Consider the following 15,376-nt stretch of genomic DNA (forward strand, 5'->3'; position numbering starts at 1 on the left):
TTGTTTCGTATATTCCAGTACAAAAACTATCTTAAATAAACAATTTTCGTTACAAGCAATTTCTTATTTTTCTTATTTTTTATATATTTTTAAACTAAAAGCAATTAAAATTTTTAAATATTTACATTGATTTGATATACCAGCAAGTTTTGTTGACCGATATAAACAAATGTATTGCTTTATAGTAACCTGTGTGTTTCTTATCATCACGTTCCTCTTTAGATTAGCTTATATTAGTTATTTCCGAATTCATTAGTATAGTCTGCTTCGACTTCTTTGGGAATTTATATCAATTATATATTTTTTATAGTTCTTTATATATATATTTTTTTTATTTAAAATGCAGTCTTCTTTGCTCACATGCCTACGATATGGAAAATGTTTTTCCAATTCCTTTACATTAGGCTTGGTAGCATCATCATCGAAGATTTGTAAGTACATACTGCATTTGGGGGCAAAGTCTTTGTTTTGGTTGTAGAAATTCGGATGCATGACGTTTACCATATTATAGCGGTACAAAGTTCATCTCCGGTTGGGATCGTAAAGATGTATATATCAGTAATGTAATCAGTTATTGAATATTGTGTTGCGTATAAAATTGATATTTCCGCTACTTACACATAATTACGCGTAAATTATTAAATTGTTTACAACTAAGTAGACACTTTGTCGAAACCTGTTGATTTAATATGTGCCGGTACTATGTACATACTCGGAAAATTAATACTACGAATTCTTTTCTTTTTTCAGCATGTTATCGCAACATCTCGTCATCAAATCCATTGCATAATAAAAATGCCAAAACATTTAAAAGAGGATTTGAACAAAACATAGTTTTGGTCGATGGCGTACGCACTCCTTTCCTACAATCGTTTACCGATTACTCAAAATTGATGCCACACGAGTTAGCACGTCATGCCTTGGTGTACGTATTTCCACTTCTCACAAACTATTTCGGGCAAATAAAATAACGTTAATATTTTGTCATTGCAGTAACTTGCTAGATAAAACAAATATTGATAAAGATATTATTGATTACATCGTTTATGGCACCGTAATACAAGAAGTTAAAACTTCGAATATTGCTCGTGAGGCAGCCTTGTCCGCTGGTTTCAGCGACAAAACCCCCGCGCATACAGTTACATTGGCTTGCATTAGCTCGAATGTGGTAAGTATTTGAAAAATATTTCAGTATTTTTTCAATATTAATGTTACTATACTTACAGGCTATTACCACAGGTATCGGTCTCCTAGCGACAAATACCTACGATGTGATTGTTGCCGGTGGAGTCGAATTTATGTCAGACGTACCCATACGGCATTCACGTAAAATGCGTAGCCTTTTATTAAGAGCCAATAAGGCGAAAACACCACTACAAAAATTGCAATTACTTGCTTCTTTGCGGCCGAATTTCTTCGTACCAGAAGTGAGTACTACAAGATTTCCGTAGCTATGTTCAAATTACTTATATTTATTTTACAGTTACCTGCCGTTGCTGAGTTTTCTTCAGGTGAAACTATGGGACATTCTGCCGATCGTTTGGCTGCAGCTTTTAAGGTGTCACGTAAAGAGCAAGATGACTACGCCTTACGTTCGCACACATTAGCCAAAGAAGCTCAGGATAAAGGTTACTTTACTGACGTGGTTTCGGTTAAAGGTTAGAATCGCTTTTTAATTAAATTTATATATTATTTTGTAGTAATTATTGAAGTTCGAATATTTCTGAATTTAATATTTTTTTGCAGTACCCGGCAGCTCGAAATTCGTTGAAAAAGATAACGGTATACGAGTTTCCACACCAGAAAAATTAGCAAAACTGAATCCTGCATTTATTAAGCCACATGGCACAATCACAGCAGCAAACTCTTCATTCTTGGTAAATAATAAAATATTTTTAGGTTAAATTAACTAAAATTTTCTTTAACAATCTCATTCTATTTTCAGACTGATGGTGCATCTGCTTGTGTACTTATGAAAGAAGAGACTGCCAAGAAACTTGGCCTAAAACCAAAAGCATATTTACGTGATTTCCTCTATGTCTCACAAGATCCAGTTGATCAATTACTCTTGAGTCCTGCTTATGCTATACCAAAACTGTTAAATAAGACTGGTCTCTCTCTGAACGATATCGACACCTGGGAAATACACGAAGCATTTGCTGGTCAAATTATTGCGAATTTGAAAGCTTTAGACTCGGACTGGTTCTGCAAGAACTATATGGGACTTAGTGAGAAATACGGTGCTCCAGATTTGAGCAAATGGAACAGTTGGGGTGGTTCATTGTCAATTGGTCATCCATTTGCGGCGACCGGTGTAAGACTGTGCATGCACACCGCCAATCGTTTGGTACGTGAAGATGGACAACTGGGTGTGGTTGCGGCTTGTGCTGCCGGTGGTCAAGGTGTTGCGATGCTCTTGGAAAGATATCCGGGTGCTACGGCAGATTAAATATGCATTTTTGTTAACGATTTGCAATCAAATTCTTCCATACACGTCTAGACTATACGAACTGTTGTTGCCTTCAGTAAGACATCTTAGTCATTTAGTATTTACGTAGCAAAGTGTTTACATAAAGCAATATTAATTGAAATTTTGTCACAAAAACTTTTTTAATTAATTTATCATACAAAGCGAATCTTTATATCATGTGTAATCCGTCATAGTTTTTATTTAATAAAGCATTTTCGAAAAAAAAAATATTGCGATTGTTTGATATGTACTTTCTGGTAACTCTGCGGCATAAACACATACAGTGGCGGTAAAAAAAGGGCACATTCTAGAAATTAGCAATTTTTTGACTTTAACTAAAAATAAATAATTTTATAATAAGAAAAGTAAATATAAACATTTTATTATAGCTGAATAATGTGCTTGGTATAATTTATATTCACTTGTATAATAGAGTTTGATTTGTTAATACTACATCGATCGAAAGTAAAGTCACTGTAAGTAAGTGTACTGTTTTTTTTGCCCGCCACTGTAGTTATAAAAAACACACGTCTTTGTTATGAATTTCTTTTTATTTATTAATTTTTAATTTTTTTTTACTTACTATACATTTGGAATCAGCTCAAACTCTTGTAATTATTATGTCTGTATGTATGCATGTATTTATCTTAACATACTAACTGTTGTGCCTTATAATTTCAAACTGCATTTAACTTTACGGGAGAGTATCGGTTTGTTATAAAAATGCAAATATCAAAATTTCAATTATTTTATATAATTTTCAAAAACAAAATCGCGTATTTTAAAGTAACAAGTTAATTGAAAAATTTGCAAACAAAAAACAATATTTAATAACAAATAAAATCTGTTGCGCAATTTCGCGAAACAATGTTTGTGTATATTACAATAGAGATTCAATAATCTGCGGGGACGGAAACTATTTGGAATTAAGCAAGTGTGAATACAACGTTTCTAATTTTACAAAACAATAATTTATGGAGCTGATTAAAGACGCTCATTGAACAGAATTATATAATGTGCTGCGCATGAAAATGAGAACGAATAAGTCTATGAGCTTTAGGTGTGATGATTACACTGTACAACACATGGCTGGGTATTGAATCGAACTGATTTTTTTGCGTTTGATTGAGTCATAAGTAAAAAAGTTGCATACCCCAATTTTCGAAGTTAGCTACCAAAATAGAAATATTTGGTTTCGAAGTTCAAAAAAATGCTTTTCTCTAATAATAATTCTTATTAATAACAGTGTATGATTACTAAAAAATCAAAAATAAGTTTATTAGCTATATTTTTCTCTTAATTTAATGGTGTATACATTTTTTTCTCAAGCTTATATAACGGTTGATATGAAGATGAGAAGAAGTTAGTTCTACGAAAAAAAAATAAAAATTTTACAAATAAAAAAATACTGGACCCCTCAAAGCATCTGTCATATAAGTTTGATCGAAAACTTTTATAAACCTTTAAATTAAGTGGAAAATGTAGATTATTTCCATATTATGGTTTGTTGCGTATATGTACATATATCCTGTAATTAATAATAATCATTAAAAAAAACTTTTTTTTCTTACTTCGAAACCAAATCGATTTTATAATATTTAGTAATATAATAATAATTATTTTAAGTCTTTTTCGAAAACAAATATTTCGATTTTGGAGGGCAACTTCGAAAATCGAAGAATACACTTTTTTAAGTATCTCTCAAGCTCACGGAAAAAGTAAATTTGGTTCAATACTCAGTAAAAAATCGATTTTGTCGTATATAGCGTGGATATTCGCTCGACTTGCATTTAACTGCAATATATGCGCAGTTTAAATTTGTCGCTAGTTTCTATCAATGGCAGTTCGTTTTTGTTTTCAATAATTTTTTATTAAAAAAATGCGGAATGAAATTGGTTGGTAATTGTAATAAACAACGAAAAAGCAAATAAAATTTCATAATAATAAATAAACAAAACAAAACAAGCTTTAACATTAATAAATTTAATTGAAATTTCGTAGTCACAGCAAATTGTTAATGCATAATAATTAGGTGTAAACAGACCTAAAACAAAAATCGTTAATGTTCGAAAAATTCTTTAGTGGAAACAAGTATACTTAAAATTATATTAAATAAAAATTAGTCAATGTTTTCTCATTATTTTTAAGACTGTATGCGCGTAATGAAACTAACGGTTAAGTAGAAATAATAACAGAGTTTTTTTTGTTAAAAAAATTATAAATATTGTATATAAATTTGTTTTTTTTTTGTTTTCACATAATTTAGTATTATGTGGAAATTACATACATACATATATGTATGTATTTATGTACGAGTATGTAAAGTACGTTTTTTTTTGTTTTTGTTTTGACTATAAATATTTATTCGGCTAGCGTTTAACACATAAATTAGTTGCACCTTTTTTGTGTAGCAATATTAGTGTTCGAATATAAATGCTCGAATTCCGAACTGTCTGTATGTTCAACAATTTGTAGTTGTTCATTCGTATTATGCATAATATGCTCAAATGCGAGGTTCGAACGTCTAGCAATCCCTTCGTTATTCAAATGCGTTTGCACATGTAAATTGCCAATATTTGGTAATTGCTGTTGTTGTTGTTGTGTCAATTCACCATCAATTTTGTCTTTTTCGCCTACTACTACTAAATTGTTGTAATTTTGATATTTACTATTTGACATTACTTGATAACCATCTTCGGTTAGTTGCGTTACAGCTGACTCCTCATTCGGCATTATGGTGTGTCCACTAGACGACTTCACCACGTAGGCGTTCGGCGTATCACTCGTAGTTGAGTTTAACGGATTCGAACGTGCTCTATCTTGTAATGGTGCTGGCGTTGCTGAGGCTATACCATGGCGCCTACGTATGGAATCTACCACATCAAATAGATTCTTAGCATCCATAGCCAGTACATGCGCGGATGACAACATATTTCTGGGGAAAAAAAATAAAAAAAATACATTAGTAAATTGTATAAAGCCGAAAAAAATAAATAAAGAATTTTTTTTTTGATCCTGCATTACCGTCTGTATTCACTATCGAGCGTTGTATCACTGTACTGCTGTGCTAATCGCATTGTTGCCACCAAATCCTGCATATCTTTGGACAACACTTTGTGGGCCATTTCAACCTCTCTAAAATTGCAGAAATTTCATTTAGCAAATGTGTTATTATTCACTTGTGAACTCACCTAAGCGCCTGCGTTGGAAATACCCTGGACAGTCGGTCGACGGATGCCAACAAGGCGCGCAATTCAATTCCTACATTTCGTACTAAATACAAATAGTTATTGGCATTGGATTTCTCCACATCCTGCGACAGTGTCATTATCGCCTTAACCACATTTTTAGTGGCACTGTATACTTCGTCATTGCTGCGATCGATTGCCAACGTTGGCTTATTGCCACTATTATTAACGCTTTGCTGTTTGGCATCATTATTTGGCCTTGAATCACTTGGTGTATCATTAAAATTACTACTCGACGAATTCTCTATTGAGGATGTACTATTTTTGAGGGTGTCTAATTTGAAGTCGGGGGTGTGAGGACGTGAAGCGCCTAATGAATTATTAATACTTGGTGAACACTCGGGTAAACTGGATGGTCCATGATGGGAATTGAAATAGCCCATGGCATTTATGTCCGAATTGGAGGTTGCTAGGCTCAGGCGTTTCTTCTAGAGGTGGAGGGAGGGAGAAAGTTCATTAATAATTTTGTAATATGCAAACTTTTAAACTATTAAATATAAAATTGTATTATTAAATAAAAAAATAGACACTAAAAATTAACATAAATCATATTATTAACTATTTTTCAAAACCGAAATTTTGAGAAAAAATTGAAATATATAAAATTTAAAAAATATAATTATTTTTAGTAATTCTGAATACATATAAATAAAATTTAAAAAAATTACTTAATAAAAATTGTCATATTATAAAAGAAATACGAAAAATTAACATACATTTTTTAAAACTATTTTCAAAAACGAAATTTTGTGAAATTTGTAAATAAAATTTAAAAAACAAATAAAAATATTAAATTTTTTTAATAATTCAGGATACATAAGATTTGATAAAATTTGAAACTACTGAATATAAAACTCTAATATTAAAAACGAAATGCTAAAAATTAACATAAATTATATTGAGGCCTATTTTTCAAAAATGATATGAATGAGTGAAATTTTTTTGAAAAGTTAAAAATAATAATAATAAAAAAATTAAACTACTTTATAAAAAATTCTCATATTATAAAAGAAGTAATAATAATTAACATACATTTTCTTAAACAATTTTTCAAAAGCGAAATTTTGTGAAATTTGTAAACAAAATTTAAAAAATATATAAAAATATTAAATTTTTTTAATAATTCAGGATACATAAGATTTGATAAAATTTTTAACTACTAAATATAATATACAACTCTAATATTTAAAACGAAATGCTAAAAATTAACATAAATTATATTGAGGCCTATTTTTCAAAAATACATTTTTTTGAAAAATTCAGAATACATAACATTTAAAAAATTAGACGCATAAACTACTAAGCTAGCTATTTTTTTATTATATAAAACTAAATAATATAATATAAAATAGTATTTTGTAATTATTTAACAAAAATAAATAAATTAAAACGGTTCATTTCAAAATTCAGTATTTTTGAAATATAAAAATCATGGGTTTGCATACTAAAAAAATATATCAACAGTTTTCAAAAAAATGTGCGAAAAAATGCACACAAAAACAAGAACATACGTGATGATGCGAGGCTAGCAAACTGAAAACAGCAACGAAAGTTTAAAATCATAAAAAAGGGAAAATTCAAACGAAAATTGTAACAAATTCCATTTATAAAGGCAATTGCAAACCTGTGCGCCAAGTTGACACTCGGCAGTATGAACGCCATCCTGACTTGTGGCTGTCGTTTGTGCCGTTTGCTGCACTAAATGTATATTATCTGCATAATTTGCAGCTTCTAACACACTATTCTCATTAATTGGATAGGGAAATTGTTGCATGGTATGCATATTAAAGTCCTTGGGTATGCCATAGCTAGTGGTAGGATAAGATTTACCACCTGGTGCCATTGGCGTATAAGTGGAGTTGGGTGAAACTTTCGGATCGAATGGTTCGACAATAGTTTGAGATTTGCAATTACCGCTCAAGTCGCGTTGTGATTGCAAACGTGGTATTATATCCGCAGTGCGATTACGATTTAACGAGCTTGTAGCGCACGATTTCACATTACTACCGCCGAAATCGTAGATTTCTTCTTGTAATGGTTCCGCTTCCATGGAGCTTTTCATTTGATTGCGATATGTGCGATATGAAATGTTACGTTCTAAGCTATTTGATAAATTTGTTTTCGGTATTTGATTGCCGGCATAGGCATCTAACGTGGTGGCACGCTCTAAACTACTACTACGATGTACCCAATCGCGCATGAAATTATTGGAAATCGAAATCGATTGATTGCGCTCCAAACTACCACCTTTAGATGGCATTGGCTTAACCGCACCAATTATGTAGGTGTCTTGATTACGTTCTAAACTGCCATAAGAATGTGGATTGCAACGGCGTAACAAGTCGGATTTAGTAATTTTCGGATCCACTGGCAAGCGTTGGAAATCGTAAATATTTGCTTGTGGATTATATAAAACAAAATTATTTGGCATTTGTGGCTTCTGACAGTGCATATTAGCTGTGCTGATTGTGCAAAAATTATTTGGCACCTCCGGGCGGGAGGGCTGCATGTACACCGTGGTGTTAATGTTAGCGTCTACAGCATTACTAGCATTTAGATATGCGCAATTCGTGGAATGTTTGGTTTGATCTAGACAATTACAATGTAAGGGTAGAGATAGTGGTTGTGTTTCGTTAGCATTAGTGGTCGTTTTAAGCGAAGCATTTTGTTGTTTTTTTGTGCCGCTCAAACGCGTCAATGTCGAAACGTTTTGCTCATCCGCTATGGGATCCAACTTAAACAATTCAGATGCCGGTAATTTAGTCATTTTCAATGGCACATCTGAACTATTTGGGACTTTAGTAGTTTTGGTTTCATCAATTTCTACAGCTAATGTATTAAATACCGATGCTGGTGTTGTATACGCTGCTGGATTAATGCTGCGATTCTCGTTTTCCATCATTAAACGTGCCAAGACTTCCGGGTTTTGTGCGATAATGTAGGTTTGTGGGCTTAATGGATTCTTATCGCTCACGATGGATGACTGCAGCGCAGAATCTGTGTACATGAAACAATTAACAGCGATTAGTTGGATTATAAATTTATGTTTATTTTTACTGCTTTTGTTTATTAAGGGGTTAGAGGTAGTCAGCATATTCAAAAAATCAATTTTTGTTTTTTTTTTACATTTTCGTCAAGTGTAATATCTTAAAAATATTCTCTGAAAATTTGAAGTTGATCCGATAATTACTTTTCGAGTTATTCGACAAATAACAAATAGCGCTCGGGCACTCCAAAACGCTAGTGTGAAACTTTAAATGCGTTTTTCTCAGAACTATGTTTCTTGAATTGGCGACAACTGTAACTCGAAAACTGCTCAGTAGATTTTAATGAAAGTTATATAACTTTTAGAATACGTAATAATCCTGGGCTTGATCGAAGCTTTTTTGATTTTTCAAAAATTTTGATTTGATAAGGCCAAATAACTGTTGATTTTTTTCCGAAAATATAGAAAAAATTTAAAAAATACGGAAAAACAACGAAAAGCCTGATCGAAGCCCAGAATTATTTATGTATAAAACTATCTCCAAGGACTTTTGATTGTCACCGCAAGGGCCATTTTTTGGAACTGGGTCAACACAAACAGCTTTAACTTAGGAAATTATAATTTTTTTTTTTCAAATTTTCGTGAAATCAAGTCAAAACATTGTATAATAATGCCATATTATTACAATAGTAAAATAACATGATAGCAAAAAAAAAGTACTGAAAATTCTCATTTTTTCATGTCTCTGACTACCCCTTACCAGTATACACAATAGTTGTAATAGAATAAAAATTTGATTACCTCCTTCGAAAGGTGTTCTAGTCGGTTTAACTGGTGGTACTTCGCCTTCACAGCCACTCCAGGACATAGCCGCTACGCGTCTGTTCTCCCGCCTCATCGTTTCCGAATCGCTAATCTTCTCATCCACTAAAATTTCACTACGAAAATAAAAAAAAAATTTAAAAATATTATAAAAAAAATTCCAACACGAATTTAACCATTAAAAATATGTTTAAGCTAGTACACAAACTTACTAAAGCGTTTCTTTGATTCGCTGGAACGTGGGTCGTTTGGATGGCTCATGTGCCCAGCATTGTGACATGAGTGAGTATAAACGTGGCGGACAATCTTTGGGCAGCGGCAAACGTTCACCATTTTCCAATTTCGTTATGACATCACTGTTTTTGATACCTTGAAACGGCTTAACACCCAACATTAGTATTTCCCATGCGCAAACACCTTAAAATCATAGACAGATAGTATTTATATTTAAATGTTTCATATTTGCAATGATTTTTCTCAACCATACCAAACATCCAGACATCGCTGGCGTTTGTGAATCGGCGAAAATTGATTGACTCTGGCGCCATCCACTTAATTGGCAATATACACATGCTCGAATGATAGTACGATTGATCCGACACCCAACGCGAGAGACCGAAATCAGCAAGCTATGCAGAACAGGTAATAAATTGAATTGATTTCTCATTAAAAAATAGCAAATAAAAGAAAAATTAATAATAAAAAAAAATTAAAAAAACACAAATTATTTTGATATTCTTTTCGATTAATATACATAACTAAACGAAATTCATGTACCAAAGCTTAGTTTTACCTTAATACAAGTTGGCGAACTGACTAAAACATTTCGTGCCGCAATATCTCTATGTACGAACTTCTTGGATTCCAAATAGCTCAGCGCTGTCGACAATTGGTAGCAGTAGAGGAGCAGCGTACCACGCTTAAGCCTAAAAATACAAAGGAAACGTTGAAAGTTATAGTTACAGCAAACAAGTAATGCGTTGCTTTCCCGACGGTGATGTCTATTTTTACATTGAACTCAGTGATGGTTGGGAACGTTATTGTCGTTGGCCGAATAAAAAGTGGAAACAAAAGGCACTACCACCACCAACAGTTATAAACTATTGGCGCGATCTTGAAGGCGCAAAAAAAGAGCAAATCCTATTGGCCGATTTGTATTTCGAGAATTGGTTAAAATCACGCTTAAAAGAAGATGCCTGCTTGCCACTGCTATATGCGGTGGGCAATCGTTTCATTCGATTAGAAAAAGCGCCACCAGGCGGTTTCAGATGTGCGCCACTGCCAATGAGCCTTAAGGAATATCGAGAAATGCAAGCCATAATAAAAGGTGCACTTTTTATTTTTTTTTTTATTATTTTTTGCAAAACAATACAACACAAACAAAAGTTTTCAGTGGCTTTAAAACTAATATTTACGCATTGACAGTTATCATATGTTTAAATTTATATTTTACCGATTTTATACTGGAACTGTTCACAAAATAGTCGATAGAAATACACACGACCAAACAGTATATTATTGTTTTAGCGACAAAAAATATTTCCCAAATAATTTTGAGGAATGCTGCCGATGTGACAGCCTTTGGCCGTATAAAAGTTCGGGTATATTCCCGTTACTTAGTCGTGAGAACGATTTCGATATATATACAATATTTACAGTATTTATTTATATTTACAATATTATAGATATAAACAACTATTTGATTGCTTGTTTAAATTGTATACTTTCAGAGGAATTGAAACAGAAAAAGAAGGCAGAGAAAGAAAAGAAAGCCAAGGCAAAAGCAGCGAAAGCAAAAAAGGGAAAGAAATAGACGAAACAGCTTAGAAAGGCAAACGAATAACTGAATTATTGCTACAAAATTAAATTTTACACATTAAGTTAAACAAAAAAATTAAGAAACAAAAAATGAAAAATACAAGAAATGTTTAAATTTGTATGAAAAGCGCTATTATGCAACAGTTACAATATTTTTGTTAATATTCAATGCTGCTGTATGTATCAATTTTGAAAAAAAAAAATAACTGCTGCAAAATAGCGCTTAACCAAAATTAGTTTAAATAAAAATAAAATTGAAGTGAAAAACCGTATGCAGCATTTCTACTAATTTGGAAGTGCTAAGTGTACCGATCGAATTTTTTACATCATTTTTTTTTTAATTTTTCCCCCATATCAACATTTGATTTGATTTATGCTGACTATGCTTTCCGCCATTTTTTTTTTTTTTTTTTTGGTTATATGAGCTGTGTTAGTAGTGATCATACATACTTCTTGCTGTTGGTCTTTAAATATGCTCTAAGTTCGCCGTGACGTGCTAATTCCATAACAATCCAAATCGGTGACTCACTGCATATACCAATCAAACGAATTATATGTGGATGATCGAATTTTTGCATAATATCTGTAAAATTAAAAATATACATATATCTATTTTATTTTGTAACTTGTTATTTTGCAATCACTATTAACTAACATGCTTCTTCCAAAAATTGCTCCATTTTTTGTGGATCATCACTTGCTTTGCACGTTTTAACTGCTACTTGAATTACCGAAGATTTCATTTCCATAGTATTCAATGCATTCGTTTTGGTATTTTTCTTAGCCTTCGGAAAGTATGTGCCTATGTGTACGTCACCAAATTGGCCAACACCAATTTTATCATTCAGATTTATTTGAGATCTTTCTAATTCATAATTTCGTGCTAAAGTGAAATTTGAAGAGAATTTAATGAGAAAATATATACAACAAAAGAGATATCGAAAAACATATATGTATATAAAAATAATAACAAACCAGTTGGCGTTGAATAGTCGCCCTCATCGTCGATTAAACCAATTTCAGCATAATCTTCGGTTAAAGTAGGTTTTGGTTTTGTGCTAGTTTGAATTGTGGCACCACCACCGTCCGTTTGATCTTCCGCATTATGCTTTTCCTTGTCTAAGCCGTTGTTTTGATTACCCTTTGTAGCGGCGGTTGTTGCATTCAAGCCATTATTTATGCTATTTAAAGTGTGCACATCGTTGCGTTCCCATTTGGACACGTAACCACTGCCTTGTATTAAGCAACAATAACCGTCAATAAGATCAGCAATGCTTTCAGCCGTCTAAAAGAATGAAGAAGATGAAATAAAAATTAACAAAATTATTATTATTTTTTAATTAAAAAGTAACAACTCACATTTATGCCATCACATGTGATTACTAAGTCTTCATCATTGCTTCTTGTCGTTATTCTCAATTGTGTTTTTACCTCCCAGCATTTACAAGGATTATATTTATCATCTGTAGCGGCTGCGTTAGCAAATGGCTTTTTAGCTTGATTACTTACATTATCCCTGGGTATAGCAAGTGTAACAATTTTAATAATGTCTTTGAATGTTGCGACGGTTGTCAGGTCCGCTTGTGGATGTGTTTGGTAGGAAATGCCTGAAAAATTTACAAATGTATGTATATTTATGTTATATAACAATAACAATATTGAACTATTAGTTGTTAAATATACCTATTTGTGAACCGATGTACAAGAAACCAGATATATTCCATGCTGAGCTTAATGTGACTGAAAACTTTTCATTTCCATTAATTTTACATGTTTGGAGTAGATCGAAAAACCTGCAAAAATAGACATTATTTATATTAATATATGTTAAATAAGGTAACGCACAATCAATAATTATTGTAATAAAAATTAATTTTTAGCGTATATGCAGCTTACTTGGTTATGTATTCAATGTCCGTCAAATTATACACCTTCTTATATCCAGCTTGAATTAACTTTTTCAAGTTCTTTGGCTTTACTGAACTTATCACAGATTTTGGAAGAAAAGAATTTAAACCGATTTCCTTTTCAACATAATCAATATGGTGTTTTTTATCTGGCGCTTTGATTACGGTATTCTTAAAATAATGTCGAATACCTAAACAGCATAATTGTATCGCCGTATCGACATCGATTGTTGGATCTGACAAAACATAATCTTGCTTAGCCTGCATGGAGAAGTAAAAAAATTAGTTGCTGAAATTATTTCATATATGTACTATACACTCACCTGATCAAAATAATATAAACAGCTGGTTTTGTCTTCCTCGTAAAACTCCGCCAAACTGTTTGGAATGTAACGTATCCGCAGCTCAGCCCGCCAAACACTATTTACCGAACTTCTGTTGCTACTTTTGATATTTGTATTATCATAGTTAGAACATTCGAAATTTGGACAAATCGGGTACCAAATATATTTCATAACCTGATTCATGCCTGTCGATCTCGTCATCCATAATATTTCTTTTGTTACAACATTATTTAGACGTAGTGCGTAAAAGTGTGGATTCGGCATGTGACCCGGTACTAAGCTACGTACTGCACGCTCAATAACATGTAGCACAGTGTCGTTTGTCTCGTTAACATTAATTGGCCGCATACCCTTGTTTGGCATGTGTAAATGCAAAACGCACTCGTCCATATGTCCTGAAGTGAAATTATTTTAATTACAGCATGAAATTTATCAGAAAAAATTTATATTTTACCTTCATTTTGCGGCATTGGTGCTATTTGAGTCCCAAACCCGATAGTAGTCTGTAATTTCGACATTAGAGTTTATAGTTTAGTTTCCTTCCTTGTTTGATGTTTTCAAGTCAATGTTATACAACATTTGCCCATTCTGCAATATTAGAAAATGTGAATATAGTTACGATTTATAAAACTAATAATTAAAAAATTTGAGTTGAGGCGGATTTATTACTATTCAAGCTTGTGAACGGTTGCATACTTGTATTACGATAAAACTGAATGTGCATATTAGTGTAAACAGCAAGTTTTTTTTATTTATGTCAAGATTATAATGGAATCTTTGCAAACAAACCGGCTTCAACGTTATCAGTAAATTTTGGAGAGATAGAATGAAATAATTTTTTTTTTTTTTTAATTCATAACATTTATGCACTTTCTTTTATCAACATTATATATATTTTCACTTTCTAACTTAGTTCTAGCAACGCATCAAAATGTAAAATTTTGGTTCAAGTTGAATTCTTTACACTATATATAATTATGCTGGTCTATTTACTACAGTCATAGCGCGATGATATGCAATTACACCCACCAGAAATAAGATATGGAAACGAATGTGAACACTTTTAATTTATGCCGTTGAATTTGGCATTTGTGCATACTTTACACGAAATTTCGACATAGCAAAGCATAACCCTAATTCCATAAGCTAGATACAAAAACAAAATTTAAGGTGCTTGCACCCATTCCACATATGTACATGTCGAATTGTGTGTGCGGAAAGACAGCGATGGTACTTGCAATTCACGCCTACAATACATTTAACAATGAATTTATATTTTCACAATACCACTTACTGTTCATAGGATATATTAAAGAACATTCATAACTATTTGTTCAACATTTTTCATAAAAAACACTTGTACATTACGTTTTTTTTTTTGCACTTCTGCCATAATATAAGGTGTTGTCAATCTTACATATATATGAACGTCGGATTTCCTCCTCGATTTCACCAACTTAGAAGAAGTTTCCAGACTAAATGCCGCATTCTTTAAATTGTTTATTATTTATTGTCACACAAATGCCGTACCGTTTAATATTTAAGAATAATAAAACTTTTGATAAGTAAATTTACAACTTTTATGCTTTAACTCAATTCAATACATTTGTTACCAAACAGATTGATTAAATCTAATGCTGCCATATAGCAACAATATCTGTATTTTTTTGGCATATACCGCAAAATTTCAAAACAGCACAGGGTGATGGTTGTGTCAAAGTATTTTTGTGTAAATTTAAAAACAATTTCATTTGGTAGCTTAAATTTTCGACACGGCTTTA

At 32.1% G+C, this 15,376-nt stretch overlaps 3 protein-coding genes across 5 annotated transcripts; 2 read left to right on the plus strand and 1 right to left on the minus strand.

The window, feature by feature from the left end:
* Positions 1–228: 228 nt before the first annotated feature.
* On the plus strand, positions 229–2,472 carry LOC105210309 (trifunctional enzyme subunit beta, mitochondrial). The gene is made up of 7 exons (XM_011181168.3): positions 229–431; positions 751–925; positions 994–1,168; positions 1,227–1,427; positions 1,484–1,658; positions 1,747–1,877; positions 1,946–2,472. Exons 1-7 carry the CDS (start codon positions 341–343, stop codon positions 2,447–2,449), a joined length of 1,452 nt encoding a protein of 483 aa, XP_011179470.1. The 5' UTR covers positions 229–340; the 3' UTR covers positions 2,450–2,472.
* A 1,222-nt stretch (positions 2,473–3,694) lies between these two features.
* On the minus strand, positions 3,695–15,238 carry LOC105210311 (focal adhesion kinase 1). Of its 3 annotated transcripts, none has more exons than XM_054235068.1 (17): positions 14,890–15,238; positions 14,050–14,183; positions 13,575–13,990; positions 13,241–13,512; positions 13,028–13,137; positions 12,704–12,951; positions 12,320–12,629; positions 12,000–12,227; positions 11,795–11,927; positions 10,320–10,452; positions 10,014–10,155; positions 9,739–9,943; positions 9,506–9,642; positions 7,343–8,715; positions 5,662–6,146; positions 5,495–5,605; positions 3,695–5,405 (listed from the first exon to the last, which is right to left on the minus strand). In XM_054235068.1, exons 2-17 carry the CDS (start codon positions 14,111–14,113, stop codon positions 4,859–4,861), a joined length of 4,914 nt encoding a protein of 1,637 aa, XP_054091043.1. In that variant the 5' UTR covers positions 14,114–14,183; positions 14,890–15,238; the 3' UTR covers positions 3,695–4,858. The 3 variants fall into 3 exon arrangements, with proteins under 3 accessions (XP_054091043.1, XP_011179472.3, XP_028894874.2); XM_011181170.3 differs by having other exon boundaries at positions 15,013–15,237; XM_029039041.2 differs by having other exon boundaries at positions 8,564–8,715; positions 15,013–15,233.
* On the plus strand, positions 10,446–11,616 carry LOC105210310 (uncharacterized). Its single transcript, XM_011181169.2, has 2 exons — positions 10,446–10,853; positions 11,257–11,616. Exons 1-2 carry the CDS (start codon positions 10,502–10,504, stop codon positions 11,337–11,339), a joined length of 435 nt encoding a protein of 144 aa, XP_011179471.1. The 5' UTR covers positions 10,446–10,501; the 3' UTR covers positions 11,340–11,616.
* Positions 15,239–15,376: the final 138 nt, after the last annotated feature.

Source organism: Zeugodacus cucurbitae, chromosome 6 (genome assembly GCF_028554725.1).
Source record: "Zeugodacus cucurbitae isolate PBARC_wt_2022May chromosome 6, idZeuCucr1.2, whole genome shotgun sequence".
Classification (NCBI taxonomy): Eukaryota; Metazoa; Arthropoda; class Insecta; order Diptera; family Tephritidae; genus Zeugodacus; species Zeugodacus cucurbitae.

Bases quoted from the DNA above. Each gene is read 5' to 3' on its own strand.
- LOC105210310 (XM_011181169.2), top strand. From the start codon at position 10,502: ATGCGTTGCTTTCCCGACGGTGATGTCTATTTTTACATTGAACTCAGT. The intron at 10,854-11,256 runs GTGCACTTTTTA...GTATACTTTCAG, and splicing joins AATGCAAGCCATAATAAAAG to AGGAATTGAAACAGAAAAAG.
- LOC105210309 (XM_011181168.3), top strand. From the start codon at position 341: ATGCAGTCTTCTTTGCTCACATGCCTACGATATGGAAAATGTTTTTCC. The intron at 1,428-1,483 runs GTGAGTACTACA...TTTATTTTACAG, and splicing joins CGAATTTCTTCGTACCAGAA to TTACCTGCCGTTGCTGAGTT. The intron at 1,878-1,945 runs GTAAATAATAAA...TTCTATTTTCAG, and splicing joins CAGCAAACTCTTCATTCTTG to ACTGATGGTGCATCTGCTTG.
- LOC105210311 (XM_054235068.1), bottom strand. From the start codon at position 14,113: ATGTCGAAATTACAGACTACTATCGGGTTTGGGACTCAAATAGCACCA. The intron at 9,643-9,738 runs GTAAGTTTGTGT...TTATTTTCGTAG, and splicing joins CGAATCAAAGAAACGCTTTA to TGAAATTTTAGTGGATGAGA. The intron at 6,147-7,342 runs GTTTGCAATTGC...CTCCACCTCTAG, and splicing joins AGTGTCAACTTGGCGCACAG to AAGAAACGCCTGAGCCTAGC.